The sequence below is a fragment of the Opisthocomus hoazin genome, chromosome 9 (genome assembly GCF_030867145.1).
Source record: "Opisthocomus hoazin isolate bOpiHoa1 chromosome 9, bOpiHoa1.hap1, whole genome shotgun sequence".
Classification (NCBI taxonomy): Eukaryota; Metazoa; Chordata; class Aves; order Opisthocomiformes; family Opisthocomidae; genus Opisthocomus; species Opisthocomus hoazin.
Window position 1 is genome coordinate 12,174,810 of NC_134422.1, and position 21,556 is coordinate 12,196,365.

The 21,556-nt window shown below is 42.0% G+C and overlaps 1 protein-coding gene across 10 annotated transcripts in view; it reads right to left on the reverse strand.

Annotated features, from left to right (window-relative positions):
• Nucleotides 1-21,556, reverse strand: part of KALRN (kalirin RhoGEF kinase) — a 532,117-nt gene that overhangs the window by 302,886 nt on the left and 207,675 nt on the right. For all 10 annotated transcript variants that reach the window (XM_075430793.1, XM_075430796.1, XM_075430795.1 and 7 more), the window contains exons 4-5: nucleotides 18,429-18,621; nucleotides 13,706-14,218 (exon numbers count right to left, since the gene is read on the reverse strand). In XM_075430793.1, the coding sequence (XP_075286908.1) occupies nucleotides 13,706-14,218; nucleotides 18,429-18,621 (706 nt within the window). The remainder of the gene's footprint in view (nucleotides 1-13,705; nucleotides 14,219-18,428; nucleotides 18,622-21,556) is intronic.

A 21,556-nucleotide genomic window follows, 5' to 3' on the forward strand; every position in this document is an offset into this window, starting at 1 on the left:
TTCCAATGAGGCCAATTTACACCAGCTGAAGATTCAGACCCACAGCTGTATTTGTGTAACCTCAATGCTGCACGAACATAGTTTTTCCATTATAAATATCTGTGTATATGATTCATAGAGTACAGTAAGTTTAAGCTACGGCACATTAAATTATTCCAGACAATGGGCCCAACTGTCAACCCACTAGAAATTTAGCTAGATGTGTGATGTGACAAATAGCTTTGTATTAATACCAGAGCACCATTTCCAACATACTCACACTGAATGTTCCTACTAAATGCCAGAGTAAGAGATCTGTGTTTTTTTCATGACAGATATCAAGCCTCAGCCATGCACAAAGTAAGGCATGTGATTCCTTTAATGCTGAACAGAGAAGCAATAATTTTATTGTTGAAGGTGGGAAAAAATTACAGATACTGAACATATAAATATGACTAATGATGTCTGGGTGTATTTTATGCATCCACGCATTTGCCTCACTTTTTTGAAATATTGTACCTTTCTGCCGCATGGAGTGACATCAAACACTCAGGCATTCCTGGAAAGGATTTTCTGTTCCTTAAAATGGAAATGGCCTTTCCTGGGCACAGGTCATCTATAGAGAACTGCTTGCTGTCTAAGTGCAAACTAATTCATTGGCTAGATGGGAAACTGAACACTAAAAGAGATAAATAGACCACAGTCTCATGAATGGAAAAAAGTGTAAATTATTAAAAGATCAGAGTGGGTCCTCAGATGAGGGATCTTCCTCTCAGTTTTCAGAATCTGTGAGGCACAATTTCATTCAGTTGAAAATGCGGTACAAATTTGTTGAGTTTGTTATAGGACCTGATTCTATTCCCGGCTTAATGTGTGACATTCCTGTGACTCCAAATAGATGCCATTAAAAACAAAACAGCCACACAGGTATTTACCGCTTTGTATCAGAAGTGTGGCATTTCCCCTACTAAAATCATCTGTGCTTGAGGCCCAGAGACACAGCTATGGTGTAATCATAGGATAAAACTCCCAACATGTCACAACGCCTCGCGGCCGGAGCTGGGATCTCGGCACAGATGGAAAATAAAGGACGTCAGCTTTCCACTGGATTTTGGGGTGTCCAGCAGTCCCTAGCCCATGCCCCGGCTATTTCTTCATCCCATGAATCAACTGGTTCAATGTTTCCCCTTGACACTGGCAAACCTGGCAAATCGGGAGGTTAGACGGTGTCCCTGCCTGGGGACACGTCCTGCACAGCCGGCACCGGGCCTCACTGTGCCCTTGGCAGTGCCCCTGGTTTTACCCCTTGTTGATAAAAACCTTTAAATCCAACTCACCCCTCACAGTGGCTTCTGATTCCCCAGGGCTGAAAGGACTGTAAAAGCTAACAGGGCTAGGTGTGAGGGTGCTTGCCCATTCCCCTGTGCAACGACCGTGAGGGACAGGTTGTGCAGTGGGGCGGCCTGTCAGGAGGCCATGAGCCACCCCGAGCTGGTCCCGGCTATTTCCCACCAGCTCTGGCACTGAGGGGAGAGATCCACCATGCGCCAGAGCCTGACCATTGTGCCAAAATGGCCGTCAGGCAGAGAAGCGCCTGGACACGAGGTGTTGGCGAAAGCAAATGGCAGCTGCTGAGGGCTGGAGACACTCTGTGGGGTCGTCCGTGGGGAAGGGGGCAGGGACACACCCGAGGGATGGTGGACGGCCTGTGCCAGCGCAGGGACACTAAGGAGCAGCAGCAGAAAGAAATTAATCTGGGAATAGCTGTAACAGCAGCAGAAACAAACTCATGCAAATACTATCCCTGACATCCCCCGCTGCCTGTCACCCCACCAGAAGAATTTTGATAGACTGGGTATAAACCACAACAAAAATCAGGGAAATTGAGTCTGGGGAAGAATAGGTGTTTATGGGAGTGTGTCCTTCTTTTTCCTCTCAGTACCCAAATTGAGATCCAAAGTCTTGATTAGCAATACATTGAGTAAAATTCCTCAACTGAAGACTGTTTTGCTTGCCACACCTTTTCAGCACCTGTGGAGGATGTAAGGCATCTGGGATTTCAATGCCAAGTAATATGGAGGCGCCTTGCAATACATGAAGGTTCAAGAAAATATTTCTGAATTAGTTTTGATAACGTGCATGATATTTAAGAAGAAAAGCCAGAGTGACCTGATTTAAAATGACACTGATACTCCTGGAAACGATCCACAGACCATGTTCCTGGTTTCACCTCTTAAACCACCAACAGCTCCTGAGGAGGCAACCACTCAACAGCACACCCACCCTTATGTGTTCCCCCTAAATAGATATGAAGGTTAATTTAAGATATACGTCTAAGACCCCAAGTTCTGCCAAGTGAGGGCCATTTAAAGCATTTCAGAAAGGCCAGGAAGACATTAATTTAGGAATAATCACATAACTACATCTGAAAGATGCTGCACAATAAGTCTGTGAACCTCATGCACAGTTTAATTACATTATTTCCTGACAGTTAGGTTCTTATCGTCTAACCTTCTCGAGGATCAAAGCAATAAATAAAAAAAGCAGCTTTCTTCTCTTTTTCATATGTGCGGGCCTCTTTCTTCTCTTTTTTTAGATGTGTGGGCTTCATTGCCCTTTAAAGCATTTGGGTCTTCTTGTCTTCATTAGTTAAAGCAGAACTTTGTGGTTATAATATGCTATATTAATCCTTAAAAATTAGTTTTCGGTCTGCATTCAGATGCCAAAACACTTTCTCTTGCCATACTGATCAGGGGAGCATTCCTGTGCCTCCCAGCGGTGCCAAGTTGGAGAAGCTGAAACAGCCTCGAAAAGCTCCCTATCAAAATTGGCAAGAAAAATACAGAGGAAATTTGTGCAAATGCAAAAATACTCTATCGGAACATACTGCCTTCAATTATTTTTGGACCCATTCTAGTGTTCATGGAGGAAGCAAGACGAATAGTAACTGCGTATCCAGTGTCGGCAGCAGGAAACTACAAATAGCACAGCACACCATGTTCCCGTTCCAGCAGTGGCAGGCTTCGGAGCCGTTTCCTTACAGTCAGGAGCACACGGACTGTGAGGCGACTGCTGCCAGAGCCTGGAAACGCAGAGCAGGAACCACGCCATCGCTCGGTTAATGTTCTGCCCTCTTGCACTGAAAGGTCACAAGTGTGTTGGATGATCCGGTGTAAATCGGATAGAAAGTGGCCCCAGACCGCTGTAACTATGCTATAGGGCACACTTAGCGTGAAGGAAATGCGCAAGTCTTCCTCATCCCTAGCTGCAGCAGTGGAGCGAGGCACTGTTACTGTTTTTACATTCCCTTCAAAAAGACCAGGTTCAATTCCAAGTGCTGTGGAGACAACATATTTAGTTGCCTGGGGGGAAAAAAAAAAGAAAAAAAAAAGGTTTCACAGCACGGGGCAGGACGAATTGAAAAAGAAAGATGGAAAGCACCACGATATCTATTTTACACATCGGATCAGGACTCCTACTGCAGGACAGGCTTCCTGTGTCACAGGAGGCAAGGCAGTTAACCCCTGTGGTTTTTAATTCCCAGTTTTTAGCTTTGAACTTTGCATTCTTTGTACTTTCAGTTTGCTGCTCCGAAGCCATTCCAGCTCAAATGTAATCAGTCTCTGTCAGATGATTTCCCTTCCTGATGGACAGCTGTCCACATCTGAAAAATTGGCACCACAAATACCTTCAAAAGATGCTTATGTGCTTTGACTGCGGAGTCTGAACTCGGGTCAAGGAAATGTTACGCAAGGAAGTTTGTACCCTCAGAGCTGTCAAACCAGCTACAGACTCGCTGCAGCAGAAACAGAAGTGTCAATGGTAGGCTCCAAAAGAAGTCCTCCCCCCTCGACCACATGGAAAAAATCGTGGTTGCAACAAGGGTAGGTGACATTCACCACTAGAATAACATCCACCAGGAAGAGGATTTCTGCTATGTATTTATCTAGTTCCCTGTACTGTTCTGCCCAGCAGGCAAGGCAATCCCACACTTCCTCAAACCAGATGGCAAAACTGGGTTTGTAGCTGCTTTCGGTTGTAGGAGCAGCACAAAGCAGTTGGTGCCTGCTTGCGAATTTGTCCTTTTGTTATCAGATATGTCCCCAAACTTTCTACTGGTGGATGCAGAGCCAGAAAAGCAAATGTTCACAATACTAATGGTACATAGGGGAAGACCCCCTGTGGCCTTGACTGATAAATATGAAAGCAGCAGGACAGAAGCTTGGCACTGTGAAAAAGCTGTGAGCTCCTTCAGAACATCACTAATAATGAAGGCATTTTGATTTTACTATTCAGTTAGCAGAAATGAGCTCTGTTTGTGCTTTGAGGGAAGTTAAAACTTGTAAAATAATCTCCTGGTCTTGCAGAAGTCTGTTCTTTCCTACAGATACCAAGAACAGGACCTTATTAAGTGTGACCAGCAGTGGTCAAAGTAATGAACAGTTCCCACAGAGCCCCCTGTGATTACTTCCCACTCTGGCAACTCTTCACTTTAGATTGGGGGCAACAAATTGTGGGTGGCATTAGCAACCTGTCAGAGCTTAATTCGTATTAAACAGAGTAGATGTCAGCTAGCTACGTCTTCAGTTCAGAGCTATAGCCTGCAAAGACTGCAAGTCCCAGGATGCAGGTTCCTGAACTGAGAGATACAGATTATGCAGGATTCATTCATCTTCCTCTTAAAGATAAGGGGGTTTGTAAGTAATTTATCCTTATAATGCTGAAGAGGATTTACCCTACAATTCTGCAATAATTCTTTTGTGTCCATGACTAGGTGAGGGCGATCGCAGATTTGACACAGTTTAGCTGCCACTCCCAGAGCCTTCCAAAGTGGAAGTGCTGACCCCGCTCTGAAATTTCTTTAGCACACGACGTCTATGCTCACAATATCACAAGGAACTGTCAACACACACTGTGCACAGCCACCCCTTTGTATATCATTTTTTCTGCTTCTAGGCAGACGTTGTTCTTTAATTTGTTTAAAAAAAAAAAAGAAAAAAAAAAGTCTGAGACCACGTAAACCCAGTAATTAGGGGAATCGATGAGCCTAAGCCCTGTTTTGCTACCACCGAGCTTCAGAAAAAAGATCGGTAAAGATGCATTTAGAACATCATACTGTTTATTCAGCTGCATCAGGACACCTCATAGTGGCTTATCCTTGACAGAGAGCACTGATGTGCTTCAAGACAAAGCAGGAGCAGTACTCCAGTACTCAGTAACAAGAGTTCAATTATTTTAAACTGCAAATAAGAGAAACATGACAGAGAATGCATTTGAATAAACACTGAAAACTAATGAAAGACTGCTGTTACAATAGAGTTATCATTACATGCTTTCAATTCTTACCTCTTTTATTGAAGCCTTCTTTGTTTTAAGATGTGTGAAGTAATTAAATAAAACTGATTAGGCCTGGCATATGTTCATTAGGGGAAATACACACATTTTTAAGAATCGATATACAGTTTCTCCCTTTGATACAAATTTCCTTTGTCCTTGAATTATGCCGTTAGAAAGGCCTTGCACAAAACATCTTAAGTGAAGCAGAATATTCCCAGTAGTATACTACAGCAACCCAGATCATGTGTGGATACAGATCTGAATTCGGCAGGAATGTTTCCATACCCTTACATATCCAAGGGCATTTTTCAACTGCAAATCTGCATTTCTTTGCTGGAAACAGCCAATACACCAGCCAGGTTAAGTAGTTTCCTGTGCTAGGTGCACTTAACCACTGTCTATGCACCCATCTCAGTCTCAATTTCAGCCTCCTTTCCATGTCATCTGTATAATTACCTTTCTGACATTTTAAGATCTGATATTGTAAGATGGGGTCTGCCAATTCAAAAATTTTGAGACCTATCTGCACCCATTCTCTGTGTTCTGCCTGGTATTAGAAATTCTGTGTCAGAGCAAATACTTAATGTTGAACATGGGGCTTGTCCTTTCTGCTGTTTTAGTTTCAGAGTGGGCTTAAGCATAACGGATGGCACAAGATGATGGTCTTCTGTTCATATGGCAGCTTATTTAGACAGACAGCTGACTTTCCTTCCCAGCATTGCCATCCTAAGTCTGATTTTATTAATGGGGAAGAACTGTCATCTAGTGAGAATATCTATACCAAAAAAGGCACCATATGCTAAGGGAAACTTCAGCAGGAGAGAGTAGACACCAGATATGGAAACAAGGTTTCAGGAGAGAACAGACACTATGTGCTCTGTGCAAGAGTCCATATGCATGAGAAAAGACAGAGGAAAAGATGCTAAAGCAACTTAAAATACTTTCACTAAATGTTGCTCTTGAGCAATGTCTATTCCAGATCCATAAATGAAGAGATCTGTGTATTTCTTCTATAGCTTAAAAATAAGAACCAATTGAGTCAGGAACACTTTCAAAGCTTGTTTTTCTTATGTTAGGACCTATTGCAAGCCCTGGCAAACTAGGCTGCCCATAATGTTGCAAATGTGTACTAATATAACTGCAATACTGGGGGGGAGGCACCACCACAGACAGCTGGAAATAAGGTCCCATTTCTGTAAACAGGTGGCAAAGCTGCTAGCCCTGCTATAAGCAAGGCTGGAGCCAGAGACAGCACCTAGAGATGGTGGCCACACAGCTCCTGGATGCAGGGTGCTAACAGCTCACTGAATACTGACCACTGGGCAAAATCAGAGAGACTGTGAGTCTTTCATGATTTCAGTAGAAGCTGAGACTCTCTGCTTTGCAGGACCAGGCCTCTGTCTTTTTAACAGACAGCTCAGGGAGACCTTGACCACCAAAACATAGCCAGGTCAGGGAGTGCAGCTAAAACTAGCCTGAAACTGAGTTGTTTCACCTGATGAAGAGAAAAGCAGCTGCTTCGGGCTGAGAGGGGTAGGTACCAACAACAGATTGAGCCCTTTTGATCTCTGAGAACTCTTCTTCTGGGACTACGCGTAAGGGATTTCATTTCTGCTAAGAAGTAAATTCTTGGTCATTCTTCTTATACAGCTCTCTGCAAACACATGCGTGTTCGGAAACACAGACCGCAGTTCAGTGCCTTTCCCACCCACTATCTGTGCCCCAAGGCCCCTGTCCTTTGTCTGCACAGACATTTGGAATGGGCTAAGGATGAAAGTAACATGCTTAAACGAGCCTCACTTAGACCCTCAGTCAAATGTCTCTGCACAAGACACCAAACTTATTGACTCCCTTCATTGTGGAAGTCTTACAGAGCTTACCTCAGTTCTAACAACACCCCTGCGATCAAAATCTCCAGGAAAGCTCCTTACTGTGATGCTCACTTACTGTGCTGTTGTGATATGCCATGCCAAATCCAGGGCATGCTGAGTTCTGTACACCAATGCGGTGTTCGTGTAACTTAAATGAAATTCAAATCCCATGCAAAAATCCATGTCTAATCTGTGCTTATTATGCCTGTATGATTATTACTGTTAACTGTTAAATACCATTCATTCAGTAACAAATCCTTTCACAGTGAAACAGCACAAGGGGCATATCTACTTATCCTCAGTGCAAGAAACTAAGGATGTGCTCTCATTATTAATCCTGATTCTGGTTCTTTCCCCTCTTAATATGCTTCCTGCCTCCTCTGAAGTCCTAATTAACAGCCTCCCCAGAACTCATTCGCTTTGTATTCATTTCACACATGACAGCTCCCTCCGTAAGTTTCTCACTACTTTCCTCACAGGTTTCCCAGTCTCACTCGCTGGGACACATCCCCCTTACAGTAATTTGTAAGCCAACAATTCACACAAAATCTTGGAGGCAATTGTATATGTGGCACATAGAACAGATCAAAGAAATCTAGCGCTTCCAGCAGTGAAATAAGAGCAGGGAAATGGTCCTTCACTAAGTGGATTTTATCTCAGTCAGAGAAGCCTGTCCCAGGTGCTGTATCTTTTGGAATTACACAAATCCTTAAGGGTTAATATGACATGTTGTAAATGGGAAAACTCTATCATCTGCTTATGTATCACTTCCAGGGTCTTCTGATACTGCTGGAAGCAGAAAATTTAGAGGTGACAGGAAATGAAGAAGGAAGTGAAGATGTTGCTGATCTTTTTAATCTCTCTTGTGCTGCTTTTCCAGAAAGCCAGCTAAGACGCATTTCTAGTAAATGTTTCCCCACACAGAATCACTTGACTAGAGGAGCAGCTACAATTGCTCTTCTTAATGGACTGTAATAAAATAAACTGCCTCCTATTAGCAAGAAGGATCATATAATCAGATTTGTAATGCATTTTATTACAGAACATACAGCATCAGAATTTTTAAGTGCAGTATAAGGGGAAGTAATGTGTGAAACGGTTAAAGTGGATATGTTATACAATCACAAATGCGCTGATAGTTTCCCCTCTCTCAAACATCAAGATATCAGTGTTTCTTTCTTAAAGCCATCTTTTCCCCCCTAAACTACAGCATAAATGTCTGCATTTTGCATTCTGTTATTCCATCAAAGTCATCCTGCTTCTTTTTGGACAAAGAGTACCTTGCGGAGCATTCCTTCCTTCTGAGCAACATGAACCTTTGACAGGTGTAACACTCCACTAATAGCATGAGCATGGTTCACATACTCAGACTGCATACTTCTTGGATAATCCTCTCTCCCATTGACTTTGCTGTGGAGCTAGAGCTTCTCTGCATTTTTCTAGACTAACTCTGTATGGTTTAAGTTACATTCTAAATCAGGAACTTCTAAATTTCATCTGGCATTTCAGAATAAGTGTTAATGGGCATATTGTGCTTCTGCTGAAAATCAGTAGGAGTCTTCCCAATACTTTCATTAGGAATGGGAATACAATGCTGGACAGAAGACTAGTACAGCTCGTATATCTGTGATTTTCACATCCTGATCACTCTTGCACTCCTGTCATTCCTGGCTGGTCACACCACCTGGGAAATGGGAGCAACAGCTGCTGTGGGGTGGGAACTGCGGGCAATGTCCTTCACTCACTCTCATTGCAGCCACCCGCAGAGCAGCAGTACCCCGGCAGCCACCAGCAGCCAGCACAGCTTCCCGTAGCCTGCTCCATGGGGAAAATCATGGGCAGAGCTGTGTTTTTCAAAGAGAAGCTTTAGTATGGATGAGGCAGATGATTTTTACTGCAAGCCTGCTACTTCACTGCTCCTTGAAGACTAGATGTGGCCTGTGGTTTGCCACTAGACTTCCTATGAAGCTGGCCCTGTTCAAATAAAATGTTTCTCCCACCGCAAACTTCCAGTGAAATCCACTCGTGGCATTTTCTAACTACCATTGTCATCTTCTGAAGTTTGCCTTTGTGTAGTGGACTCTTGTGGAAAGTCAGGAAGGAGAAGGGGAGGTGAGGACAGAGAGAACATGCAAAGTCTCCTCTGCCTCCTGTTAGAGGCTGACCCCAATGATACTACAGCAGCAGGCTCTTTCTTTGCTCTGGTGTTACAAGTTTACAGTAGAGATCCTTGGTTCATTCCAGCTGATGACTATATTGTTTATATGTAATGAGGACAACGTTGATTACATCACGATAGCTGTTTTTCATTCACATACATGCCGGGGTAGTAAAAGTGATATGGAACCCACCCAGACTGATGGGGAAATTCCTACAAAAGTAAAATGCCACTTACAAATGATTTCCAGAAAAGCTGGAAAGTGCAGCATGTAAGGCTAATTTTTTGTCTTTTTTGGTATTTATTCAAGTGCAAAACATGTGGACTCTTGCCTCAATTCTTCTCCCTGTCCAGATTTCAACCATCCAATTAACATTTTTCAGCTAGTTCTAATACTTGGATCTACGCTGATTGTGGGTTTTCTGTTTTAAACAATACTCAGTTTAGACTGGACTACATTTTTTCATGTTACTTATGACTAAAAATATTTTCCCTGGTACCCAGTAAAAACACAGTGAAGCCTCAGTTCTAGTTTTAAAATTATATATGTACGTACATGCATATGTATCAGTTGGTGAGGAACAAGCCTGTTGAACAGTGAGGGTCAGGGGTACACCAGCAGCTGAAATGTGTTATTTATCAGCAGATCATTACAGTCAGCACTGCGCAGCATGTGAGCTTCCTCACACGGCTCTGCCAAGGCTCCCCATGTGGCTGACCTGCCTGCTGACTTGAGCTTCAAGCAGCTTCCAGTCTCCATCTGGGGATTCAATCTCACTGCACTGCTTGCGCCTGTGTGATGGCCCAACTTTTCCTCTCCCTTAGCCCCAGCAAAGGAAAATAAAACCCTAAAGGCCTGACTTGCAGATGAAGTTTCTCCATGGACAGCTCTGCTCTCTCCCACTGATTCGAGTGGGAGAAGACCAGGGTGTGACTGTCACCCCCTCTTGTTTGACAATAATAGGAGTTGCTCAGCACACAACTATACAGACCTTCTGTAAACTGTAATACCTGTAATTTGAATAATTTGTATGTACAGCCAGCAACTGTCATTTATAAATGTTACAATAGAGGGGATCTATAGCAGGGAAAAAAGTGAATTGATTTGATTTGAATATCTGGGGTATTTTAATACTAAGGGGTTCAAAAATTAACCTACCTTAAAATGCTGTGGTTTTCCTTTTTATGTCCCATTTTTTGTCTATCCCATCTTCAAGAACTTTCCAGCCAATGAGGACATCTGAAATTTTTAAAATCAGAGGTGTCCAGAAAATGGAAAGTCCTTGTCCATTTTCTCCTTATTAGAACAGGTTTCCTAAAATATCACCCAATGGGTACACAGAGATATTTTAAAAGGCCCTAAAACATTATTTATATTCAGAGATTTATGTTTGAGTTTGAGCTTTCACGGGGTATTAGAGTTGTCATTTGATTAGCACCAAATGACTTATGCAGGTTAGAGGGAAAGAGATGTGCCTTGCCCCAGGAGATGAAGACCATCCTGGCTCTGCTGCCGTACCTAATTGTAGAGGATAGGGTTCAACAGAGCAAATGGAGGTAACAGGAAATTTTAAAATTCAATACACAGACACACTGTGGTGGATATTTCTACAGTGGAGACAGCACTCAGACTGGATTTAGCTCTGAACATTTTATGAGACACCTACTTTCCAGTCTGAGATGGTCAGACTCCTTCAAAGAGATCTGCAAAAGGCAGCTAAGGAGAATAAGCACATCAATATTTTACATCAGTCTACGTGTGTGAAATGTGAAGCACAAGGGTCTGCAACCTTCCCTGGAAGAATTTTAGGGAGTCATAAACCGAAAAAATTAAAAACACTGATTTGAGAATATAAAACAACAACTTATTTTCTATTCTTTGCGAAAATGTAGTAGTCAAGGAAAGGCAATCAGAGCTACTCAGAGAAGCCAAACCAAGACGGTGTGTTTAGTTAATGTGAGGAAGATTAATAAAAGATATCAAGAACATCAAAATGCCAGTGTTTTCCATCAGGAGTCGCTCAAGACAGCCTGTGTTCAAAAGGCAAGACTCACACTCTCACTGTTTCTTCCGTCATCTCTAAAGTTTTGTTTATCTGCTGACTTGACTAAACCTTCCACTTAACAACCTCCAAATAACACATGCACAGAACTTGGCTGTCACAATGCTCAGACTTCTATGCCTGTCCAGGAGACAGAAAGGAAAAATACATTGGACACTTCCTTCAACACTATGGAATGGTGCTTGGCAACAAGAACTTCACAGACACTGACTTAATCTGAGAGTTTTTCAGCTGACAACATTCATAATAATAATAATTTACTAAATAATAATCATTTGCTAATAATATTAGCAAATAATAATCATAAGTAAAAATTAAAAATTCTGTTAGCAATCAGTGGTCATCTGAATAATCTCAAAGAAACTGAAAATCCAAACTGCAGCACTGACTGAAATGCAGCCACTGCTGGGAAGAACAGCAGTGAGTGATCTCTTTATAGCATGTGACACACAAGGAAAAGGGAGAAGAAGAAATTGTAGCATTTGGAAGAAAAACTCTGCTCTTACGCATTCTTGAGTGATTTTGCAGTGACTCTCATTTCAGAGGGACTCATCTGAATGCAAGGTTTTCCCAATAGGAGGACTGATTATACAATGATGGAGCCTTTTCAGTCCTAGCATCCGTAGAGAGATTTAGCACATGCATTGAAAACCAATACCTTGTGTCTTGCTTTGCACTGCTGAAGTCTGTATTAGTTTCAGCAATGTGCTTCTCCCTGATGTTTTTAAAATAATATGAAATTGCAGCTGATTAAAAAAAAAATCTTCAATGGGATCCCTTTGCAGATGAAGTCTGCTTTTCTGCTACTCTCCCTCCTGGATCCAGGGAGACACATTAGTAAAACAACTGGATCATACATTAAGTGGAGAAGATTCAGAGATTGGTGCTTTTGATGGATTTACAGACTAGATAAACATGAGTCCAAGAGCTCAGTACATTCCACTGAACGTACCTGCAAATTTAAATTTGCAGTGAAAACTTCTCACAAAACCACCTAACAAGATGTCAAGCATTTCTGCATTAAGACAGTGAGACTGCCAAGACCCTAGCTCAACATGGTTTGCTAAAATAAATTCACCAAAATCAGTGCCTGTATATGCTTCCAGAGGCAAACAGCAGATGAATACTAGAAGTAGGAAGAAGCCTGCTTTATTGTGTATTACCGAAATTTGTAGGTAGTGTTGTGTATGAGACCTAGCTAGGGAACTCTGGGTGGTTTTTAGTCAGTCTTTTCAACATGACAACCTGCTATGCTCTGCTTGCAGGGAACTTCCCTATCTACTACAGGTTTCTGAATGAGCATCTTCTGAAGAGGCAGGGAAGTGGCATGTAACTCGACAGTGGTACTTCACACCTGTGAAACTACAGCTTCCTAAAGTCATGTTAGTTACCCATGCTTCTGCTGCTCTAAACACATTTGTACAAGGTATTTCACTCCAAGATGTCCTTTGTGCTTTTCAGACTGATATGCTACATTACAAATGTCTAAGATATATGGAGTTGCAATGCAATCTCTATGGAAAAATTTAATGTTAAATATTTCTCGAATAAAGTCTTGTGCTGGTGAACAGGAATCTTGGCCACTGACTCAATGTCAGCTGTGAATTCAAATACCATCCTTACGTACTTCTGAATACAAACCAGCCACACTGAGGCTAGCACGCTGCTGTCATTTCAGAATACTTTCTCTTGGTCTGTTTAGATGTTTAACCTAAACACAGTCTCAGATCTCATGCTGTGGGAACTAAGCAGACATATCCTTTGCACAAAATTCCATTACTAAAGATTTTACCAGTTGCAAATCCTGTTGCAATTTCTTAGGGAAAGGTAACTATAAATGTGGTTTGAGATAATAATTAGGAGGATTTAACCAAAATTTACAAATTTCCCACAGACTCAAAAGAAGTGCAAACAATAATCATAGTGAATAAAACCCTAAAATCATTCATCTTTAGGTGCTGTGACGTAAATATATTCACAACCTTAGTAAAAGAAACTTGAAACAAAAGCCTGATTCTTGTGCTAATGTCTACCAAATGTACCCACTGTGGCACAAAAAAGCAGATTAACTTTCATCAAAGTAACACAGACAAGTTATTCTTGGATATCATTGTGCCTGCTACATCCAATGATTAGTTCAGTGAATTCGGTTTACAAGTCACATAAAGTACTTCTGCTAGCAACATGAGGTTTACACCTGTGATGAATACCTCATGTTGCTAATTATAAAAAAAAGGTCACAGTGTCCTTGCGATAAAGTCTTGGTTAAACTATGAAAGGAACAGATTATTCCCTACCTTCTCAGCATCTTGCTCAAAAAGTCGGAGTTGAAAGCACTGATCCAGTTTCAACTTGCGGACATGCCACATCTGATGCAAGTGTTGGCGGGTAGAATGCAGCTTGTCTAAAAGGCTGGTGATCTTTGGCACAAGACTTTGAAAATCTGCACTTCCAGGAATACAGTTCCTACCAGAAAAACCATCACTGCATCTTATGCATTGCAATAGCCTCTGACCCTCACGATCCAGTTCTTCCACCGGAGCTTTAATCACTTTTTTCTTAAGCTGCGTGTGCTCATCAATCAGCCTTCTTGAGCCCTCAACGTCAACTGGAAACTCCTTCCTAGCCAACATTTCCTGGAGATCCTCCAGCCTCGATAATAAATGGATGGCACTGTTGAAAAACTCTTCCAAGGAGACGCGCAACTCTATCCATTCATCGTGGTTGTAATCCAAGGATCCTTCGAACTCATCTGTCAGTTGAGAAGGATCTACGAGCTTTGCCAGGCCTTCAACAGATACCATACTTGTCTAAGGAAGGGAAAATGACAGCATTTGAGTCAGTGAATGTCTAACCAGAAATAACAGTGCAATCCATAAACAGCATGCAGGGATTATATTCCTCACCGATACCTAATTCAAGGAACTTTGTAAAATATGCTGAGGACTATGTTAAATTTTGATGAATTAATTGGATTGAAAACTTTTCAATTAATGACACTGATCTATCTCTTTATTAAAAGATATGATATTCACTGGAATAATGTCTATCTTCTTCAGCTGGTCTGACTACAAAAAACATGTATTAAGAATACTTCTGCCATAGATTACTTTAACCCAGTTGGACACTGAAGACTCTTTAGTGCAGCTGTTGGATATCTGGACAAGAGTGCTCCCTAGACAGCCATATGGTAATGCAGGGATTCTGCTACTTGTGTTACACTCTGGCTGGTGGCTACACAACAGCAGAAGTTTCAGACATATGAACTGAAGTAGGTATGGTGACCTGCCAAAACTATTTTGCCACCTGCAGATCTCTTCTGTATTGTAATTTCTAATGTAATTAACCAAAATCAATGTAAAAGTGAAATGTCATTGGAGTATTAACAATTAGAATTTATTGCTAATAGAAAGTACTGCTGATGAGTCATACACAATCAATGAGAGATCGTTTTAATTCATTCAGACTCAGTAATCAGTGATAGAGAAATGCACTGGATGCCTGGAAAGCAGATTACAGTTTAAGGATACAACAACTGATGGCTGTTCCCATTTATTTTACACCAATTATTTTTTCTGAAATATGAGCATGGGGTTTCATATGTTGCTAGAGATGTCATGTTAACACCCAAGCTGGCAGCCTTTAAAGGCTTGTGATGTTCAGCAGTGACTGCACATCTATCCCCTAAAGATCAGGCCTCTAAAGAATGTCAGAGTTTGTGCTCTTCAGAAGTGGAGGTACCCAATAATCGCAGCAATCTTGTAAAAGTCATCTACAAAGAATAATACCTCAAGTCCTATCCATTATCCTGAATTATGTCCAAATAGCAGGCTGCCCACTGGTTTAAAGTTAACAATAGGCTTTTCTTCCAATTTGTATCCATCTAAAAATACCAGGCATTCTGCAATGTATTAGAATTGGGATTATATTGAATTTATGCTCAGGAGAAAGATTATTTCAAAACAATCCTTGCTTTGGGGAAGGTGGAGGGCAGAGGGAAGAGACAACAAACAATGGGAAGGTAAGCATGTAGCTTCAGGGGGATTTCAAATTTCTAAACCTCTTGACCTGGACACTGACCCCTTGAAGATAATTCAATTTAGAGTTTAACTGCCTGTCAAGGAAAAACCTCTTCACGGCCAATAGCTGGGCATTCCCCCTGCAGTGAGTCAAGATAATGTAAGCACTGCTCTTATCACAAACAGAATTTGACATGATGATACAGCAGAAAGGCTTTTAATTTCACAAATTCTGTGGCAAATTTCTTTATTCAGACGTACTTCTTTAAGGAGTTCTTGAAACTCTCATGAAAACAAACTCAGTTAGGCAGATCAGTGGTGAGATAATGTAACTGTCTCTCAGGCATCACCTGTCTTTCTTTCAGAGATCACTTTAAAAAGCACTGCCCACTACTTAAACTGTGCCAGCAAGCGAAAGAATATCATCTTGAAGGCACCTCTGAATTAATGCGAACTAAGCTGCCTGGCCCATTCCTCAAAGTGACAGAAAGGTTTGGAGTCCACACAAGTCCACCAACCCTTTTTTTTCCTCTTTTCTTTGTGTGATGATCTGCAGGCATGCTTCAGTCTCTGGAATGTGACACAGACTCATTCTGCTGGAGTTGTGAAAATCCAGACCATCAGCCTCCGCTATGGGTCATACACTGCCCTGGCACATGCATAATGCTTGCATTAAGCTCAAAAGCAGAATCTGGCCTTAAAACTGACACTGGTTACCGCTGAGTTTGTAGATGGGGTGAAGCAACAGAGACTTCCATTGCCTTCCACTGCAGTATGTTCCTGCCAAGGACCTCATGTTTGATGACAGCTGTGGGAAATCACCAGGATGGTTCAGTGCAGAGAGGGTACCTCTGTGTTGTCCCACATAAATCAAATAAATGTGACTCATGTTAACCTGTGATGCTTATTTGATATTCACAGTTCTTCTCACAAGTGGGCCTGAGCTGCCCCAGAGCCTGAGCCTACCGATAAGCAGCAGCATCCACAAGAACACTTTAAAACAGCAGTTCTTGGATTGTGGTACGTGTATATTGCAGGGGGTCTACTGTACAGTAGACCACAGCCTAAGAAATCTTTTTAAAATCACGGAATTAAAGGTCTCATCAGTTCTGAATGTCTGCAGGTGGTCCAAGAGACAGCAAAAGCACTGATTCTCCTCCTCCGGTCCAAAAATTTGTGAACAGTTACAGAAACCCATGTGAACAGCCCAGCAGACAGACCAAGGCTCAAAGGCGCACACACAAAATGAAAATACCCTTAATGCGTACCCGCATGTATAGCAAGTGAGTGCAGAGCTTTTAACACAATGCAGACTCAGAACTGCAGCTATGAAGAATAGCTTGACCACAGTTTACTCTTCGCTATAATCACACCAAATCCACACAATATAAAATATGTCAAGCGTCTAGAAAGTATTAATTAATTTTAAAAACAAACAAATGTTCTAAAAATATATATTTGAACTCTGTTACTTTACTTACAGGTTTTGAACTTTGGGAAGATATTGCTTTTGTTTACTAAAGCACTGGGGGATTGAAATTCAGTGTTGGATATACATGCATAAACTGCCTTTACTTGGGCTACTACAGGACTACCCCTTAGTGCCCATATATATTGTAACCAGAGGCTCCCCATCCCAAAAAGCTACTCCATTGCTAGTCTGCACAGGCTCCCTCCCGCTCCATGTTCTTCTGTATCCCTACATCTCCTTTCTCCTTCCCACTGCCCTGGTCCCTCTCATTCCCCACAGGCAGCACTGCCAGTCTCCTTGCACTGTAATGGCAGCCACTTTTGCCAAGAGCGGTGATTTCAGTAAGTGTGAAGAATCTCTGGAGGTGACATAAACCTATACTGAAGGCAGCCTTGCTTTCAAAGGTGCATAAGGGATAACAACTAGAAGTTATTTTGGTGGCTGAGTCCTCATAGATAGCCAAAGAAGGTAAAGACCCATTTAAGCAAAGCAAAGTTTATGACTTGACAGCTTTTTGTGAGACAGCGGGGAAAAAATGTACAAATACTTAAGTTTGTTAATGCTTAACACCAACCTAGTTCCCCATCGCAATTCAAGAGTGCTTTTAAGAAGAAGTTGAAAATAAGGACACATTCATATGGCACTGAACTCAACAGATCTTAAATAGACATAAATGTAGTCTTCCATTGCAGTCAACATTAAGAACAATAGCCAAATTGTCTTCTATGTTCCAGAGATGCAAAATCTGAGTGTCTGTCTGCAATTAATTGTTTGTTAGTAAGAGAGCCAAGGACAGAATTGTTTCCCAGCAAATTAAAAAAAAGCAACACATGATTAAGGGCTGGGCAAGATTTATGTATGAGCAATTTATGCACCTGAACTTCGCTTCTCTTTGGTTAAGCAGCTGAAATTCACAGAAAACTAACGTGCACTAAGACAACACAGCTTGTTTGTCTTCACCAATGACAAAGCTAGTAATATTCCCTTTAATTATGTAGTAGTTGTAAATCGGTTACTTCTCAAAGAACCTGCCTGAGGCACCTTATCCTTAACATGAGTTGTTAATGTTACCCAATAACTGTAAATCTGAATTAAATTAAAGCAGTGACAATATATAGATAAATTTAGTATAAATGTATTTATTAAAAATAAAAGCCACCACCTAAAGTTGGGTAGAGGTCAACTAATAAATCCATTTAGAGAACTTTGGTTTTAGTATATTGACTGATTTGATGAGTTTTTTTCTAAGAGAAATGAAGGAAAGACTGAATGCAAGACCACCGGAAATAAATATCCCCCCAAAATGCACCAAAGTGAACTATGCATGCGAACCTCTGAGATGAAACGTACATCCCGTTCCACTAGCTGCTCAGAAAGCAACCTGATGCCAGAGCATCAGCCCACTCCTGGAAACAGTCCTCAGATGTGTTTTTATCTCTCAATCCCAGGGCTTGGAAATATTTTTTTGACCTGAAGAAAATTTCTTATCAGAGATAATGCTTTACCATACATCTCTCACGTGGTGCTCACCTCAAAGATGAACTTGGAACTGCCGAAGTTCGTTTTCTGCTTCTGCCAGAAATTATCAGGTTTTATAATAAGGGCAACATGAATCTCAGCAGGAAAGGCTTCTTGAAGGGTCTTTAGGAGAGGCTTGATCAAGTCCCATTTGGATCCCCGCATATCAATAATAACAGTGAATCCTCTTTTACAAACATCTTCGCTGTAGGAATAAAAGTATGTCAAGATCATCAATATTGTGGATAGTCACACTAAGACTTAACTTTTGTTGCTAGTGTTCAGTGCTTCAGAGCAAAGAAAGGAATTATATGCTTAAAAATAAAAGGCAAAACATAGTACAGCATAAAGACTATATGAAAGGCTATATTAATTTTAGCATGATCTAATTTACATGAAATTCAAGTGCATGTATTACAGTTTAATCTCTAATTTCCCAAATACATGTAATTCAAATTTTCTCTGAAAACATATACATATTCACACAATTGAAAACAGAATCAAATATATCTGTATAGATGGTATTTATGCATACCTACAACGAGTTCTCCTTTCAACATATTGAATTCAATCCTCAGCCAAAGATAACAAGCAGGGTCACAGAATCACAGAATCACAGAATCTTCGGGGTTGGAAGGGACCTCTGTGGGTCATCTAGTCCAACCCCCCTGCCCAAGCAGGGTCATCTACAGCAGGCTGCACAGGACCTTGTCCAGGCGGGTCTTGAATATCTCCAGAGAAGGAGACTCCACAACCTCCCTGGGCAGCCTGTTCCAGGGCTCCGTCACCCTCAGAGTGAAGAAGTTCTTCCTCATGTTCAGACGGAACTTCCTGTGCCTCAGTTTGTGCCCATTGCCCCTTGTCCTGTCGCTGGGCACCACTGAAAAGAGTTTGGCCCCATCCTCCTGACACCCACCCTTCAGATATTTATAAGCATTTATTAGGTCCCCTCGCAGCCTTCTCTTCTTCAGGCTAAACAAGCCCAGCTCCCTCAGCCTCTCCTCGTAGGAGAGATGCTCCAGTCCCCTCATCATCCTCGTAGCCCTCCGCTGGACTCTCTCCAGTAGCTTCTCATCTTTCTTGAACTGGGGAGCCCAGAACTGGACACAGTACTCCAGATGGGGCCTCACTAAGGCAGTGTAGAGGGGAAGGAGAACCTCCCTCGACCTGCTGGCCACACTCTTCTTGATGCACCCCAGGATCCCATTGGCTTTCTTGGCAGCAAGGGCACACTGCTGGCTCATGGTTAACCTGTCGTCCACCAGCACTCCCAGGTCCCTCTCCACAGAGCTGCTCTCCAGCAGGTCCACCCCAAGCCTGTACTGGTGCATGGGGTTGTTCCTCCCCAGGTGCAGGACCCTGCATTTGCCCGTGTTGAACCTCATCAGGTTCCTCTCTGCCCAACTTTCCAGCCTGTCCAGGTCATGCTGAATGGCAGCACAGCCTGCTGGTGTATCCACCACTCCTCCCAGTTTGGTGTCATCAGCAAACTTGCTGATGGTACACTCTAACTCTTCATCCAGGTCATTGATGAAGAAGCTAAACAAAACTGGGCCCAGCACAGACCTCTGGGGGACACCACTAGTTACAGGCCTCCAACTAGACTCAGCGCCACTGAAGACAACCCTCTGAGTTCTGCCATTCATCCAGTTCTCAATCCACCTCACTGACCACTCATCCAGCCCACACTTCCTGAGCTTCCCTAGGAGGATGTATGGGAGACAATGTCGAAAGCCTTGCTGAAGTCCTGTGACTTGATATTGCTGGCCATTTGTAAATTTGCGTGCCTTCATTTTTAGAGGCCCCTTTAGGAGCTTTTTAAAGTGTAATTTCCAGAACAGTGCCTGGCAATCATTCCAAGAAAGGAAGGTCCTTGTGACTCAGCATGTGCACTGTTAAATTGGGGCCCTTTCCCTCCTGATTGATCTTCCAAATGTTGCAGGATATTTTTCAGCCTGCAGTCACACTTTTCTGCCAGCCTGTGCTCCTCCCTTCTCAGAAGTTCAAGGCAGTTATCCGGCCTGGTCATTGGCAATGCATGGGGCCCAAAAGCAGAAGAGCATTAGCTTGCAAACACATCTTCCTCTTTTCCTCAGGAGAAGAGAGGAGAAAGAATAAAAGGACATGTTGATTCAAGACAAATCTGGGCACCTTTCAGCATAGCTTTTCCAGGGACTTAGTATTGTTTCCTCAGAAAAAGAGGTATGGCTCAAAAGCGTCATCCTCCACCTGCAGCATTCGACATTTGATGACATTTAGGAAGTGTCTGCTACTCTGACTGACTGGCTAATGTATCTGCCATGCATGGCATTGAAGTCTTGAGAGCTATGGTTTCTGCCTTAGACCTCAAGCAGTTGCACAAAATGTGAAAGTCCCCATCCCCATAACATTATTGCTATGGTAAATGGATATGAGTCATTGGTGATGCACTAAAAGTGCCAGAAAGGTCTACCTACTGATCTGTATTTTTTTTTAAGGTTGAATGGAGGTCACAGACTTTTCCACTGAAGCAGAGGCTGTTGGAAGAAAGGAAGTGTGGAAAGAAGAAAACAAGATGAAAACAGAAAGAACAGTTAAGAAAGATGAGAAACATGGCAGAACATGAATATATTTAGTATAAGGAATGCAACGGTGAGGTACAGAACAAGAAATCCTCTTTAGTAGATGATTATAGCACCTTTGACCTTTCTGCATACTGGCCATCAACACAAATAGGATCAATATAGCGGGCATAAAGGAATATGTAAGATGATTTATAATAGCAAGTGTTGATATAACTGCAATGAAACTGAAATATGCTGAGGATAGACGGATACTGTTAAGTATGGTTACAATGCAGGAATTGAAAGATTCTGTTTAGCCTCCACACGAATACTCTCAGTGCATAAACAAACAGGATGATTTTCACTATACCTCTCTAAATTCTTAATGCACTTTCTGCTCATAAGATCCAGCTCCCACATATCTCACTGAAAATGACTCTATAAAGCCTACAACTAGGTTTCTGGGCTGGAACAAGGATATCCTTCATAGGAGGCACAGTGGATTAACAACTATAACTTAAAAATAAAAGTCCTTGGTGACCATATCAGTATCTAGAAAGATTTGTGCACTGATGGACCACCCCATGACAAAGGGGG